At 39.5% G+C, this 16,953-nt stretch overlaps 1 protein-coding gene across 4 annotated transcripts; it reads left to right on the top strand.

Annotated features, from left to right (window-relative positions):
* Positions 1 to 2,663: 2,663 nt before the first annotated feature.
* Positions 2,664 to 16,256, top strand: ssrp1a (structure specific recognition protein 1a). Of its 4 annotated transcripts, XM_060884693.1 has the most exons (19): positions 2,679 to 2,740; positions 3,109 to 3,167; positions 3,266 to 3,451; positions 5,841 to 5,946; positions 7,631 to 7,824; positions 8,200 to 8,300; positions 8,634 to 8,763; positions 9,765 to 9,868; positions 10,092 to 10,220; positions 11,368 to 11,589; positions 11,717 to 11,789; positions 12,014 to 12,134; positions 12,276 to 12,321; positions 12,435 to 12,570; positions 13,988 to 14,155; positions 14,451 to 14,548; positions 15,162 to 15,327; positions 15,419 to 15,509; positions 15,908 to 16,256. In XM_060884693.1, the coding sequence occupies exons 2-18, from the start codon at positions 3,114 to 3,116 to the stop codon at positions 15,497 to 15,499; spliced, it is 2,115 nt and encodes a 704-aa protein (XP_060740676.1). In that variant the 5' UTR covers positions 2,679 to 2,740; positions 3,109 to 3,113; the 3' UTR covers positions 15,500 to 15,509; positions 15,908 to 16,256. The 4 variants fall into 4 exon arrangements, with proteins under 4 accessions (XP_060740675.1, XP_060740676.1, XP_060740677.1 ...); XM_060884692.1 differs by having other exon boundaries at positions 2,664 to 2,740; positions 3,112 to 3,167; positions 15,419 to 16,256; XM_060884694.1 differs by having other exon boundaries at positions 15,165 to 15,327; positions 15,419 to 16,256.
* The last annotated feature ends 697 nt before the right edge of the window (positions 16,257 to 16,953 follow it).

Below are 16,953 nucleotides of genomic sequence, written 5' to 3'. Positions count from 1 at the left end.
TCTCTCCCCCTCTCCCTCTCTCCCCTCCCTCTCTCTCTCTCTCTCTCTTTCTTTCTCTCTCTCTCCCCCTCTCCCTCTCTCCCCTCCCTCTCTCTCTCTCTCTCCCTCTCTCTCTCTCTCCCTCTCACTCCCTCCATCTCTCTGTCTCCCTCTCTCCCCTCCCTCTCTCTCTCTCTCTTTCTTTCTCTCCCTCTCTCTCCCTCTCCCTCTCACTCCCTCCATCTCTCTGTCTCCCTCTCTCTCCCTCTCTCTCTTTCTCCCCCCCCCCCTCTCTCACCCTCTCCCTCTCTCTCTCTCCCTCTCTCTCCCTCTCTCTCTCACCGTGTCTGTTATCAGAGTCTGATTGAGCGCGGCCACGAGGCTCCAAACCGCAAAGCGCCCGGGGGAATTATTATTATCAGACATTTAATAGCTCCACACAACACTACACTTCATCTCGTCATACATGCCACTGTTAATAAAATAGCATATTTAAGCTGGACTGAAATAGGTCTGCTTGTAGTGTCGGTAAAAATTGTAGGTATGTATTTATAGTAAAGAATCATATAGGCAAGCTCGACTCTTTCGGCTCCGGTTAAGTGACTCTTTAGATTCTTTTTTGATGTATCATACCTCTGGTATTACCTGTCTAGTTCTATTTCTTCACCACACCTTTACCTGTCCACACACATACACACACACACACAAACAACCACACAAATACACACACAAACATACACACAAACACCCACACACACACACAAACATACACACACAAATACCCAGACACACACTCAAACACCCAGACACACACAAACAGACACACACACAAACACACACACTCACACAAGCACAATCACACGCGGATTTACGGATCGTGTTGTCTTGATGGGAATTTCCTTTTATGTTCACTAAGCCAATCGTGTATCCTGTGACTATATTTAACATACAGTTAATTGAATAAAATTAACATAGTTATTTTGTGATAACGTGTAACCTGCTATCTTTTAAAAACTTTGTCGCCCTCTGGTGGTCTTCCGTGTTTACAACATTGCCGCTCACTGTACAATAATCGTGGTATATTTATTCACTTATGTATTGCGTTCTCTCTCTCTCTCTCTCTCTCTCTCTCTCTCTCTCTCTCTCTCTCTCTCTCTATCTATCTATCATTAATTATACATGAATAACCATATATAAACACAAAATATACCAAGGGTACATATTGTACACAAAACAATTCAAATAATGATAAATAATAATAATAAATAAATAATTGAAAACTCACAGTTTTCAAGTACATACATATTAAAATAATATACAGATACCAAATGTACATGGGCACCTGACCATCCCACCCATATGTGCCTGTTCCAAAACAATGCACATGAACACAGTGTTGGTTCAACCTTTGCCATTATAATAACCTCTACTCTTCTGTGAGGACTTCCCACTACATTGTAGCTGTGCTGATTCATCTACAAGCTGCTAGGATAGTGAGGAGATCTGGGGTGCAGTCAGTATTCCAGTTCATTCAGAAAGTGTTCAGTTGAGGTCAGCGTCTGTGCAGGACACTCAAGTTCTTCCACTGCAAAATTAGCAAATCATGTCTTTATGGACCTGGCATTGTGCACAGGGCATCATTGTGCTGGAAAGGGTTTGGGTCTCTTGGTTCCAGTAAAAGAGGATTTGTTAAATTACATCGTTCAAAGACATCATATATAATTGTGTGATTTAAACTTTGTAGTAACAGTTGGAAGAAGCACCACATATAGGTGTGATGATCAGGTTTGCCCAAACTTTTCTGTGAGGATCCTGAGGCATCTAGAGATGTTCCAGCTCCAGTTAGAATCTGCTATACTAAAGAGGAGATGACAACTCCATGAGGTCTTTGAGAACAACAACGTCCTCATCAATACAACATTTATCAGACTGTATATTTATAATCACACCCTCCGGTGTCACCCATATGAGGATGAGGTTCCCCCTTGAGTCTGGTTCCTCTCAAGGTTTCTTCCTTTCCCATTCAAGGGAGTTTTTCCTCACCACAGTCACCTGAGTCACCTCAGACTTGCTCATTGGGGATAAATACAAACACATTTAAATATATCTAATATTAATCTTGAATTTTTTGTATTATATTAATCTTTATATTATTCTTTATATTAACCTTTTGTTCTATGTTTATGTTCTGTAAAGCTTCTTTGAGACGATGTCAATTCTAAAAAGCGCTGTACAAATACATTTGAATTGAATCGAATCAAATTGAAGTGAGGTGAATTGAATTGAATCGAAGTGAATTGAATCGAATTGTAGTGAATCGAAACAAATTGAATCGAATTGAAGTGAAGTGAATCGAATCGAATTGAAGTGAATTGAATTGAAGTGAACTTTTGGCCATAAACAAGTCATATTTACATCTTTAAACTTAGGACTCTTCCTGATTCTATCCTACATTATATGAGCTAATAAATGATAACAACATCTTTGTGCCTTTGTTCATGGGGTTATTTATTCCCTTTTTAATTTAATTGTAACTTAAATCGATTTACAAACACGACACACGTTCCGTTTTTTAAGTTAATACGTTAAAAGTGTTATACGTTTAAAAATATCATCGGTAAAGAAAATTCTAGTAAAAACTTTGCCATATTTATGTTCTCTATGTCGTGCTTTTACGTCATAGACCGGAAATAATTCGCTCTTGTTCCGGGTGATTGTTGGCTGTTCCCGGACGTTTCACGCGGGAAAAGGGGGAGCAAAGGTTTGGCTACAGTTTCGCCTGTTTTTACGTTTTAATGACTTAAAACTGCGAATTAAATCCGTCTGAACAGTTTAGTACAAATATTATTTAATGGCGTGTCTCTTTTAATCCTTGAAGTATGTCTTATTTATGCCCCTGTTATGATATTAATGAAAAACAAGATGCTAGCAGGCTAAGTTGTTAGCATGCGTCACTGTCTGTATGCTAACAACAGGAGATTGTGTAAAGAAGTGATTTAGATATAAAACCGTGTGAAACAGGAGGATGTGGAGTCTACAGACGTATGTAAGTAACAGTTAATGAAGGCAGACACGTGTGTGTGTGTGTGTGTGTGTGTGTGTGTGTGTGTGTGTGTGTGTTACATGAAGCAGAGATGGGAGACACTCTGGAGTTTAACGACATTTATCAGGAGGTGAAAGGATTCTGGGTGAGAAACAAACACTCTCTCATTACACCTGAATCAGCACGAAGTTCTCTGTGCATTAAATATCACACGTGTACATGCTGTGTTTCTGCTTTTTACAGAATGACGGCAGGTTGAGGTTCAGCAAACAGTCTGTGAGCTACAAAAGCAGTAAGACAGGAAAAGTGGACAGTATCCAGGCCCATGATGTGTCTCACGCTCAGTGGCGTCGTGTCTGTCTGGGACATGGGATCAAACTGACCACAAGCAATGGTCACGTCTACAAATATGACGGGTTTAAAGACACGGTAAAGAATTGATGTGTTGTAGTCAGTATATCGGTATAAAAAAATATATATGTATAAAATGTATTCATCCATTTTATAAATAAACATTTACTGCGTCTATAGAATCTGATCGTTCACTGTTAGTGTTTATGGGCTTAGGGATGAAGTGAAAACTTCCACGTGAGTCGTTCCGTCCTTTAAAAGTCCATCAGGAAGTCGTTTAGTGTTAAAATATTTTTTTTTTGTTTTGTGAACTATTTCTAATCTTCAACCGCTCTGTTCTCTTCCGCGGTGGGAGAATGGAAAAAGATTAGATTGCAGTTTGTGTATGCTAAATAATTAAAGACACATTTCTTTAAAGATGATTCTCTCACGGTCAGAGAACATCAGAGGTTTTACTTTGTTTAAACACTTAATCACAGACGAAATCATTTTTTGCGTCGCTGGATTATCGTGGAAATTTTCATCCTATATTCTGACTGATTTCTGGCACAAATATCATGTACAGCGTAAATCAGCCTTATTTCAATACTTGAGGTAAAAAATTCTAGTGTCTAGAAGATTGGTTGAAAATCCAGTAACATTGTTAATCTGTTAAAATTGTTGTAGCTTGATGTTTATCATATCACAGACCTTTGTAATAAGTGCACTGATTTTTATTTAGGTTCTTCATTGTATTTATTCTCTCTGGTCTGATCACAGAGCTGAAAACATGGCTCGGGTGTCTGTTTTTGTCTGACAATGAATGGAGGACGTTTAAAAAAACGAACGGAGGAGAAAGATATTTTTTCCTTTTCGTGAAAAAGTCAGAACGAACGTCTTTCCTTTAGCTAACGGTTAATGGCGTTAAAAGGTAAATCATCTATGTTAAGTCATGTTAGTTGCTTTGAGGAGCTGAAGCCTTGTAAGCAAAGATTTTTTACAAATTGTAATGCATTTTTTGTTCTAGTTTAACACGTTCTAGTCTGTTGTAATCTGATCTGTTTTCACCAAAGAATTTTATCGCTTTTTTTAAGGCTTTTTACAAAAATTACTTATTAATTAATATATTTATATTTTGATACTGATCCTCTACCCTACTCATTTCTTGTATAAGGAATGCTCTGATACCAAAATCCAATACCAGAGGTTTTGTGGTGTTGAACTAATACAACAACAGGACCTTGATTTGATGATTAATGAATGTTTGTGAGAATATGATGTACTGCAGTGTCTCTTTTATATCAGGTCACGATACACATGACCTGATAAAACCTCTTTATAGACCGTCTGATTTATTAGAGAGCACAAGGTCTTCATGAAGGCACTTGACTTCAGTGAGCACTAAAATACAACGAAAGCACACACACCTAAAATCCTCCATGATGCCAGTGATGATTTAATAAGTAGGTTAAATATTTCAGTATCTGTGTTCACGCATACCAAATGTGTGTGTGTGCACTCTGTTCTCTATGATTTAATTAATATGTTTATTTTACTATAGAACCCGGGCTGCGTTTTTTGTTATTAATGAAATTGTGTGCATGCTCCAGAAACGGTGATGAGTTGAATCAGAGTCTGGTGATTTTCCCAATTAAACACACAGCATCATGTTTAAGTTGGACTACAGAAGAACCTGATGTAATTTTCAGCTCAGTGTTAAATAGACATGTTTAAAACAAAACTGTGTGTGTGAGAGATATTCAGTGTTTATGTCTGTGTAATTCAAGACGCTACAGGAAAAAGGACGAGTCGAGTCTCTCCGGGATTAATCAGTGGCGTGTGTGTGTCCGTCTTAGTGGGGGTGTTTTTTATTAGTTTCCTGGTGCACCATCATTCCGGGAAAATGCACAACATTTCGTGACAAACTAACACAATGTGATCTGTCCTCTGTTACACGTGTGTGTGTGTGTGTGTTGTTAAATATACGGCTCAGCTGAATCTTCATGTTTATGCTAGTTTACAATGGGGGCGTGCTAATTTAAGAACGGAAAAGCAGCATTGTAATGAAAGTTGAGGTTTGTGTATAAAAGCAGGAGAGGAGGTGGAGGGAGAGTGTGTGTGTGATTGTAAGCAACATTTTTCTTCACCAGCAACGCTGAGTGTGCAGATGTGTGTCGTCTGTCTGTAGTTCTTTCTCTTCTTGTCTTGCTCAGACACACATGCACAACGCTAGTGTGACATGTGGAAGCGATTGTGCGGTGCTGGATAAATAAACAGTCTGATTGGACGCGCTCAGTATGAGCCTGTGGCCGGATTACGCACACCTCCACCATCCCAGAGGGCCGCGGGGCGCAGTGCCGTCAGCCGACCTCTTATTAATGAAGCTGGTTTGGGGGGGGGTTGGTTTACTGAACTGGGGATGGGGGGTGGAGGGCAGGGGGTTTGGAAGGCAAGAATTAATTCTTTTTACGCTCTCTGTGCTCGACAGGACTTTGAGAAAATCTCCGCCTTTTTTAAGTCCAACTACAAAGTTGAGCTGACAGAAAAGGACATGTGTGTGAAAGGATGGAACTGGGGAACTGCTAAATTCTCAGGTAAATATAATCCGATCTTTACTGAGTGCTCTAAATAAATTGTTAAATATTCCCTGAGTCGCAGAACGTGCACCAAACCTCCAGAAAAACAAAGTGAAAACAAATGAGAGAAATATTTGGGATGCGTTGAAGGAATCCCAGTGAATTTGTGTGTTTAGTTTGATTGAATGAATGAGTTTATTTGTACTTAATCAGGGGCAATGCACAGAGAACATTAGTCTAAGAAAGAAGAGATGTCATGTGCCAGGTTATAGCAAAGAAAATGCTAACTTCCACCTGCAGTCCCTAGAGAGATGTTACGTTTGCTAAAGGTCATGAAATACATACAGTATCATACATGGAATCATTATTTCACTCGCATCAGTAAAATCACTGAAAACACTCTCCACTTCATAATTTAACAGAAGTTATACAAAAAAAAAAAAAACGTACTTCACTCACATCATAAAAACACTCTCCACTTCATGAATCTAACACTCACTCACTCACAGTCTACATTGTTCACATCACAGTCATTTAGTGCTCACAAGTTTGCTTTGTTAATAGCCACTGTTTGGTCAGGCGTGTAAATGTGCTATAGTTTGTACATAAAATAATATCATTTGGAAGAGTGTTCCAAAGACTTGCTGCTTTATAAAGTTGCATAAGTTACAAACAGGGAAAAAGGTTCGAATACCAACACAAAATGCAAATGATCTGGACTTATTTTATGATTAAGTCTGCAAGGATATACACCTTCAGATAAACACGAGGATCGAGGAAGCTGCTATGACCTAAACTTAAGAAAAATGATACGGAAAACAACAGTCATGAAAAGTATCAGCAGTAACGTGAGCCACGCTGTTTACGCCCACACCTGTGTACTTTTATATACATCTGTAGCATTCAAAGCAATATCCACTAGAGGTCGCATCTGAGCTAGAACGTTCGTGTCCATCTGGTTTCCATTTCCAATTGTAAAATGTTTAGGGAATTCATTCACAGAGATGTTAAACACACAGCAGCTCTGCTTCTTTTTTAAAACTCTTGTCGTCTTCATGACCGGTGTCATGGTCTGAGCATCAAATTTAAAATCGCAAACAATTTTTTACTAATTTAGAAAATGTACGCAAATGAGAACTTTTGGCTGCAGAAGATGATTTAAATTAGAATTCCACCTAAATGTTATAGAGAAAATGAACAGAGTGATAATGTAGATAGCGAATGCACTGAAGGAAATCAGACCACAGTTAAATGCATAAAATAAAGTAGCATAAGGGTGAAAAAAGATATCCTTAATGAATACGGATACAGAGTTTAAAATAGAGAAATCTGGGAGGCCAGAAGTTTATAAGCACGTTGAACCTCCGAGAAACCACTGATCTGGGTGGTTACTGGAGACATCAGGGAGGTCCAGACAGCAGGGTGCTCTCCTACATCTCAGGTTTTTCTCCACACGTGGTCCAAATGTTAGGAATCTCTCATGACCATGACTTTTTTTATTTATTTTTTATTTCTTATTGCAACATTCACGTTGTGTTGCAGCCACATGTTTAGCCTCACAGCCGTAGTGGCCAACGTCTTCGAGACAAACACACAACACGACACCTCTGTTAACCTCTTCCAATATCTGACATGCATCTGTAAAAGGAAAATTGCTTGGTCTGTTTGTAACTTTTGTTGTTTTTGTGCATTATGCATTCAGGGCCGTTGCTGACGTTCGACGTCAACGAGAGTCCGGCGTTCGAGATCCCGCTGGCTAACGTGTCCCAGTGCACCACAGGGAAGAACGAGGTCACGGTGGAGTTCCATCAGAACGACGACACAGAAGTGTCGCTCATGGAGGTCCGCTTTTACGTCCCGCCCTCCACCGGAGACGACGGCACGGACCCTGTAGAGGTACGCCAGTTTCACACTGGGGAATTAATTACACTTAGCGTTGTTTCAACAATAAAGCAAAACATGCTGTTCTTTACTGCAGCTTTGCCTCATGCTGTTAGTGTAACCATGAACGATAAACAGGAAGTCCTCTAAGAATTGTATTATTCCAGTTCAGGACACTTGTACATCTTTAGTTTGCCCCCCAAAAGCTCTGTAGAAACCTTCACAAAGTAGAAAGAGGCCTCCGGCCAGCTGTATTAACTTTCATGACTGATTGTCTTTAGAATCAATTGTATGTAGAGATCATTGATACAAAGCACAGATAAATAAATCCTCATTCAGTGCAAAGTTATAGGATTTTTCTCTCTTTCGCTCTCTTTTTCTTTCATGCAGGTCTTTGCCCAAAATGTTCTCACTCAGGCAGATGTTATTCAGGCTACCGGAGATGCTGTGTGTATCTTCAAAGAATTGCAGTGCCTTACACCCAGAGGAAGGTAAAAACCATGAAAACACACACACACACACACACACACACACTGCATTTCGTACCACTTTCACAATTGAATTTAATCACATGTAAATTAGGATGACCCAGACTTTTTAGTAAAGTCATGTTTTCTTCTAAATTTTAAATTGTAACCACATCATGACCTCCACTTTGATGGAAATGTGCTCAACTGAAGATCGTACTCAACTGATTCCTTGCAGTACATAAAACGCTCACGATGCCTGATGTTTAGAAATTTGAAGGAACATTTGACCGTTTTCTTTCTTTCCTGTATTCCACACACTGCTAACTGACCCACGGCTGCCCTCCTCTCATTCAGGTACGATATTCGTATCTATCCCGCATTCCTACATCTTCACGGCAAGACGTTTGACTATAAGATCCCCTACACTACCGTCCTGCGCCTCTTCCTGCTGCCGCACAAGGACCAGCGGCAGATGTTCTTCGTGGTGAGTGTGGATTTTAACTAGAACAACGAAAGATTGTAATGTATGGGAAATAGTGCACTGTCAATCCAGCGTGTTTTTGAAGGTGTTACTGCCACCTGCTGGCACCAAGTAAACACAGTCAGGGACTCCTTTGAAAATACTTTATACTTATTCTGGGTTGGTTTGGCGTTTTTGACACCAACACCAAGAACTCATCATATTTTTGTCAGTAAGCTGAGAATCCGCCAGTAGCCTAAAATAAAAGTAAAAAAGAAATGTCTGCAACAATTTCTATAATTTTTTCAAGCACATTAATAATCTGTTCGATGTTGTGTAAAGCTAGTTTAGTTAAAGCTTTTATATTATTATTTTATAATTATTTATTAATTGAGTAATTAGGACCATCACCTATTTTCACCATTGTAAACAAAGCTCTGGCAACAAAACTTACGATGGGCTGTATGAACATTGCTAATTAGTTGTTTTATTGGTAAATAAATGAATGATAGATAGACACAATATAAGGGGCCGTGCACAATATAAAAAAAAAAAAATTATATAATCTTTTTAAGATTATATAAATTTCCACTTTTTTGCACTTGAAGAAAGAAAAATATTTTGTTGTACTTTATTAAAAGGTTGTGAGCAACCACTGTGTGTTAAATTGAAACTAAGAGTTATTTCAGATGTAAAATTCATTTTTGTATTAATTGAGCTTTATTAGAGCAATATAAAGAGAAGTAATGTTTATCTGAAGGGAAAATCAATCACAGCGGTTCATCAATTCACTAAAAAAAATCTTGACTCCTGCTGCTGTGAGGATTCATTAATCTGAACTGAAATGAAGTAATGTTTGTTATATGATTTTCTGTATAATGTGTAGAAACGCTGAGGTGTGTAAAGCGATGCCTGAGCGTCAGTAAGAGATTTGTAAATGATGTTTTATGACATCACAGCTTTTTTGTGTGTGACCCACACCATTGTTCTTACTGTGTTGTATCCTGTGACGCTCTCTCGTTCAGATCAGCTTGGATCCACCCATTAAGCAGGGCCAGACACGTTATCATTTCCTCATCCTCCTCTTCTCCAAAGATGAAGACGTTAACCTTACTCTCAGCATGAGCGAGTGAGTAGCTTTGCCACCCCCCTCTTTCTTTTTCTTTTTTCTTCTTTTTTCCCCTTAAACACAGCTTTTATGTGTGTCTGTCTCTCTGTGGGTGGGGGAAGGCCCCCTGGCCCCTGGTTACAGTTAAACTGATTTTGTCAGCTATACTACAACCCTAAGCTTTGTCAGATTCTTTAACACACATTTGTTTTGTTTTTTAACCTCTCTTTTTCTCTCTCGACAGGGAGGAGGTGGAGAGGCGCTTTGAGGGAAAGCTGAACAAGCACATGTCCGGCTCTCTGTACGAGATGGTCAGCAGGGTCATGAAGGCTCTGGTCAACAGAAAGATCACGGTGCCCGGAAACTTCCAGGGGTGAGACTACACACGCCTCCACACCCACATTCACATCACGGAGCAGTTAGAAAAGCATTAGCTGTGGTTTCAGGGTCTCGATGCGAACATATGCTCTCTTTAATGGCTTCAGTCGTGATCTTTAGGAAGTGGGCAAAAGTTCATTTCAGGTTTGTTCAATCAGCTGTGTGCTGATTTTCTATTTTTAGGAAGAACTGATCTATAAAAACTTGAAAGCTGCTTTGAATCCAACACAAAGTCCTGTAAAATTCTAGGAATGAGAATTTTGGTCATTTAATTAGAATCCCTGGGGTAGGAAGAGGATAGGAAGAGGTTTGACCTTGTAACGCTCTTATTTGTGCCCTCAACAAAACCAACAAAGTAAAACACAGCTTGGTGTCAGAGTATTAACCAGATTTGTTGTTGTTTTTGGGTTTTTTTTTTCTTTTTCAAATGTTATTTATTCCTTTTTAAATTCAAGTCTCCAGTCCAACACTCTGGGTTGCCATGTATGCAGTCTGCTAGACTTTATATAAAGCACCTCCCCATCAGTATCCCAAACCATTCCTGAAACTGATAAATGAAAAAAGCTCCAAAAAGATTGAATTATTTTGCTTAATACTGAACAGATGATGCATAAGTGAAAAGAAACAAAGCGATTGTTCTGTAAAAGCACATCCTGAAGTGTTTTATTCTGCTAATACCACAGCAGATTGCCAAGAATTACTTTTAATCTGTTTATAGTTAGATTGAAGATGTGGAATGTTATCACTTGTATCACCAGTCTCTCTCTCTCGCTCTCTCTCTCTCATATGCTTGTCTTGGAAAAAAAACAAAAAGAAATCCAGCTTGTTACCAAGCAACCACAAAAGTGCAGCATCCTTCATCCTTAAAAAATTAACCATAGTGGAAAAACTTACTTGCAGCTTGTCCTCTGACTCCAGAAACTCCTTTCATACATGTTAAATAACGTCTCCTTCGTGTTCTTTGTTAAATTATGTACCATATCCAGGACTACTACAGTCATGATGGCTGTTATAGAAACTCTAATCCACACCTTCTGAACAACCGTATTTGAGAAATCATGATTTGGAAATTTAATAAAGCTGCAGATTTAAAGTTACGATTTGACATACATCATTTTTTCCTTCTCTCTCTGTGTCTGCAGTCATTCAGGTGCTCAGTGTATCACCTGCTCATACAAAGCTACCTCAGGGCTGCTGTATCCTTTAGAGAGGGGCTTTATTTATGTGCACAAACCCCCAGTGCACCTGCGCTTCGAGGAGATCTCCTGCGTGAACTTCGCCCGAGGCACCACCACCACGCGCTCCTTCGACTTCGAGATCGAGACCAAGCAGGGCAACCAGTACACCTTCAGCAGCATCGAGAGGTACGCGTTACCCAGAATTCCCTCTACACTACTGCATGTTGAGTATCTACATTGTTGCCCCCCCCCCCCCCCCCCCCCCAAACTATATCCTCATTCACGTTTTCCGCCTGTCATGTTTGTCTTTTAGAGAGGAATACGGCAAACTGTTCGACTTTGTTAATGCCAAGAAGCTGAGCATCAAGAACAGAGGCTTAAAGGAGGTAATCACATAGTATATAAACAGATGTAGCCTGTGTGTGTGTGCGTGACCTGGCCTCATTAGAGACAATAAAACCTGAACTAACCACCCCAGGGGTTGGAATTTTTTTTTTTGTACTTGATGTACTTAATGACTTGTAAATGTAAATGCTGTAGTTCTTAATCGCCCTCTTATGGATAGGGAGTGTACTGCAGTCACTGAAGCTGTGTGTGTGTGTGTGTGTAGGACTTAAAGGCAACTGAACGCTACAGCGACTCGGACGAGGATGAGCACGATGCTTATTTGGAGAGGATGAAGGAGGAGGGTAAAATCAGAGAGGAGGGTGACGAGTCGGAGGGTGACAGCGGTGAGTGACACTGTTCATGTGTAGCATCTGAAATTCACACTTACGTTTAATCCATTAAATTCTTTACGTTTCTAAACCTATCTAATAATTTTATTGCTTTGTATCAGACTAGCGTTCTGTATAACAAAAATCTTTCTGCAGACGAGTCCTTCAATCCTGTTGAGGAAGATGATGATATTGCTGAAGAGTGAGTTTTCCTTGTTTGTTTTTTTTTTTAACTTGCTTGATTTTAATACTTTTTCTTCATTTCCTTCGATGGTTTTGACAGTGACTGTTTAAAAGTGTTTAAAATGCTCGTAGATACGACAGCAATGCCTCGGTGAGCGACAGCGAGGATGAGGACGATGACAGCGAGGACGAAGGGAAGAAGAAAAAAGTCGAGAAGAAGCCCAAGAAACCTGTGAAAGAGAAGAAGGAGAGAAAACCACGCAAAGAGGTAAATTCCACAAAAAATGTAGTAGTAGGTCATTTTTTTTGGTTGGTCCTTAATTGCTTCTTTAGCCCAAACGTCCATATATGGTCATGGTGTGTGATTTTTCTTTTGTGTGTGTGTAACAGTCATTTAGCTGTGATCAGACATGGTGGCCTTACCACTGAACGCTCAATGAAAGAAAAGAAAATCTGTTACTGTTTAACCTACAGCACTCGTCCCAATATGCTTGTGTTTGCAAGTCATTTTTTTTGGCCTCACGTTGATGATGCACAGACACCAAAATCCCACAGAGCTGGAAAAAAAAAATAGGTTCGTTCCCATTTTTTTTTTTTGTTGGGCACAAAACCCTGCGTGTGTCCAAGGGAATAAATAAAAATGCAATTAATACGATCCATGTGTGCAGCATAATTACTTCCTGGTGTGTTGTGAAATGTGCAGTTTCAGTGATGCACAGACAAGCGCATGTTCCTGGGCTCAGAAACTGACCACTGTGCTGTTTATATTAGAGCAGTCCCAGTTCTTTAACAATAGATTCGAAGTTTACCGCCTGCACACATGCATGTAAATATAAACAAGAAGATAGTTTCTTTCTACAGGCGATAAACACGGTTGTCGTCTGTATCTCGGACCCGAGGTTCGTATCGTATAAATCATTCGTCTGCTTTGTTAAACGAAGGAAAGGACAAAATGTTATAATGACCCTTCTGATTTGTTTACTCTAAACTTTGTAGCTAGATTTTACATTCCGTATTAAAAAAATTTGCACATCTTTATGTAGCAGCTGGTTTATTTAAGCCTCTGAAACACACTGATATTTAAATGTGCTTTTAAACTTGTTGTTATTATTATTATTATTATAATAAAGAAATTATAAATTCCGTTACCGTATTCCCCCCGAGGTCATAGTGCATGCACAATATAAACTAAGCCGAGCGCTTTAATCCCTAATATATCATTTATTTATTTGCCTTATATACAGTAGGTACCAAATGTATGTACCAAGGTGTGGTGGGTTTTTTTTTTTTCTTCCCTCCCTCCTCCTCTCTCTCTCCCCCCGTCTCCATCCCTCTCACCCTCAATAGATCAATTTGTATTTTTGCAGAATTTTTTTTTCAATGCAACTTACTTTTTTTTTAGCAAGAAATTGTATAGAATTAAAGTGACTTTTGCAGAATTTTCAACCCTTTTTTTTTTTTTTTTGTTCTCGTCTGTGCGAATACTGCTTGAATACACAGGAACCAGCAACTGTTCCCAGTGAAGATACACACAATGACACTTATGATGGCTGTACTCTTGTTTGATGCTGAATGCATGCTGTGATCGTCACACATCGTGTCCTGGCCCAAATCTGCAGGAATTTTTATCTGACTGAAAAAAAAAAAAAGCAAAATCATATCTTTTATCTGTCTTTCAATAACAGAAAAAGGTGAAAGACGCCGGCGCCCCTAAAAGACCCATGAGCGCCTACATGCTGTGGTTGAATGCGAACAGGGAGCGGATCAAATCCGAGAACCCCGGAATCTCGGTCACGGAGATCTCCAAGAAAGCCGGCGAGATGTGGAAGCAGATTGATAAAAACCGCAAGGAGGTTGGTCTAATGATGATACTGCATAGTCATATACAATCAGCAGGATCAATTCTCCTCATACAACACTAATAAATTAATATTTTACAATACACAAAACCGCTATAATGCACCTTCTCATACTGAAACCCACAACCACACCGGGCTCCACCCTGACTGTTATCACTTCCTGTAACAAAGCTGCTTCACTTAATCTCCCATAGCATTGTCCCGAAACGCCTTCTGTTTAACATCACTGACAATCTCTTGTCTAAACTGAGCACTTTACTGAACCTGAGCTTTCTCTGTATCTAAATAGGAGTGGGAAAGGAAGGCAGAAGAAGCTAAAAAACAATACGAGAGAGCAATGAAAGAATATAAAGAAAGTGGCGGAGGAGCTTCATCATCTGCGGTCAGGTGAGACACACGGACGGACGCACACAAATGCACTCACACAAACTTAAACTTAATTGCTGTATCATCTACAGATAAAAAGTCAGCTCTCTGGGCAATCTGCCTGCTTAGTTTCGTACAGCAGTGTGCAAAAGTATATGCACCCTTCCTTCCCTCATTATTTGTCACACAGAATATTTTTATTAGTTAAGATGAAAGATTCCAGATAAGTCAATTTATCTACGACATGTTCGTCTGGATCAGCGTCCATGAGCTTGCGTGAGCGTATAAATGCCACACAGAGATATAGACATGGTGGTTTAACCTTTTCAAGAGTTTTAAGCCTATTTCCCCTCTTCTTAAATGTATTTTTTTTATTTTTAAATTGGTCAAATGGCCTGTCCATCACTGACCCTCATGTGCACGTGCATTTATACACACACACCTACTGGAAGATTTAAATAAATATTTGGAAGAAACTACACAGCTTTATGCTGATGCTGAAATGAACACCGTAGTCGTTTGATGGCATAAATCTGTTTTCATGCTAGTGCAAGAAACCTTATTAAGCTAACGTCCTAGTGAGTGATGTCACATTTTGTCAGACATAAGATTTACCCCTGTGTCTGCTGTGCAGCAGTGAAAAGAAGAAGAAAGTCGGGAAAGCGGAGGAGAAGAAAAGGAAGAGCGTCGTAGAGAAGGAGCGAGACAAAGGAGGCAACGAAAGCTTTAAGAGCAAAGAGTTCATTTCAAGCGAGGAGAGCTCGTCAGATTCAGATCGCGGCAAAGGCAAAAAGCGCAAGGTCAAAACGGCTGTAAAAACTCTTCTGTAGCCATGGCTTCGGTTAATAATAACACAAACAGGAAGTAATATCTTATCTTTCTCCCTCACAGGCTGCTAAAGACGATGATGAGGACGAGGAAGAAGTTGCATCTACACCCCCAAGCTCGGAGGAAGAGTCTGGCTCTGACTGAAGTCGCACACGTGAGCTGGGATTCTGAGAACTGTCGCAAAGGATAAACCGCCATCCTGCACACCATGTTTTCACTGAACGTCATTTAGAGTTACGAAGTTCATTCACGCAAACGTTGATGAGAAATATAATTATGAATAGCTGAAAATTGTATATTTTTGTAACAAAAAAAAGCTTTGGATCAGGTCCTTAAAGCTCACCAAATAAAAGTCTGTTAATTAGCATTTCCAACTCATGTTAATTGCTTCACAATGGAACAATGCTATTTTTGCTATTTATAATTTCATTCGCGTTTGTTCACGTTCAGGGAAAACAGTGTATTTTGGTGGCTCATTCTGTTCAGTGAAAGTTATCAGAACAACACTGATATCTTGCATCCTGTTTTTTTCCCCCACACATACTCTCTCAGGCATCAGTCACAGACAACACACACACACACACTGACCTCTTCGGACCAAGTTTTCAAGCCTCCTCAAGCACTGGTGTACTTTCATCTATGTATAGGGAAACCGAGACCACGGAGAGGCGGGTACGTTTTTCTAAATCCTGTTGTCTGAATGCAACATCTTTTTACTTGCTTGTAGTTAAACTCGAATTAAAAAAAAATTAAAAAATCAGGGATGATTAGCGTTCTCCTATTTGTGTGCTTTCGTTTCTTCCTGCTTTTAAGTGAAGATCCTGTACTACAGCTTGATTTGAATATATGGATGTTTTTGTTCTGTGACAATATCAATAAATGTTTTGTAATAAAGTTTGAACTCCGTGTGTGTGTGTGTGTGTGTGAGATGAAAAGCTTGATGTGAGTTCTCACACACTCCAAATCCCTACAATAAGCAATTTGTTTACACCGAGGATAAAGATCTTCAGGCTCGAAGTAGACAACTAAAGAAATGAATAGAAAACGTGAAGTAACATTACAGGAATGAAATTCAGTTCAATTCTACTTGTATAGCACTTTCAACAATGGACATTGTCACAAAGGATGTTGGTTTTTTTGGCTGTTCCCTATTCAGAGACTCCACAGATCATCATGCGGGTCTCATATTTTTGATTTCGCAAAGGTTTTACTCCAGACGCTCTCCCGGACACGACCTTTCGTTTTAGTTTTTGGGAACAGCACAGAGTTAATCCCTCAGTTGCTGGGTTGGTTCCTTGCCTGGAAATCAAACCCAGGCCATAGTGGTGTGAGCGCAGGATGATAAATGATAAATTGTGTAGCAGTTACTTCAACAGTAAAGTGATTGGGAATGAATGAGGTTTGCATTAGACTGCATCTACAACACAGCTGAATCATGTGAATCATCTGAATCAGAGTCGGTTATAGTGACTGACTCCTACTATAATGTATGACTGCTTAAGTAAACAAGGTGCTCAGTTTTAACATGGGTCATTTTAAGTGTTGTGATTAATTTGTAAACAAATGTGTCGCAGGATTGTTTTGTCAATAGGTTGTAA

The sequence above is a fragment of the Tachysurus vachellii genome, chromosome 13 (assembly GCF_030014155.1).
Source record: "Tachysurus vachellii isolate PV-2020 chromosome 13, HZAU_Pvac_v1, whole genome shotgun sequence".
Classification (NCBI taxonomy): domain Eukaryota; kingdom Metazoa; phylum Chordata; class Actinopteri; order Siluriformes; family Bagridae; genus Tachysurus; species Tachysurus vachellii.
The sequence above is the reverse complement of the archived record's forward strand: the minus strand, read 5'-3'. Positions and strand labels throughout refer to the sequence as shown.

Excerpts from the sequence above, each read along its gene's own strand:
- ssrp1a (XM_060884692.1), top strand. The coding sequence starts at position 3,114 with ATGGGAGACACTCTGGAGTTTAACGACATTTATCAGGAGGTGAAAGGA. Across the intron at positions 8,764-9,764 it reads AGCGGCAGATGTTCTTCGTG|ATCAGCTTGGATCCACCCAT; the intron begins GTGAGTGTGGAT and ends TCTCTCGTTCAG. Across the intron at positions 12,322-12,434 it reads GATGATGATATTGCTGAAGA|ATACGACAGCAATGCCTCGG; the intron begins GTGAGTTTTCCT and ends AAATGCTCGTAG.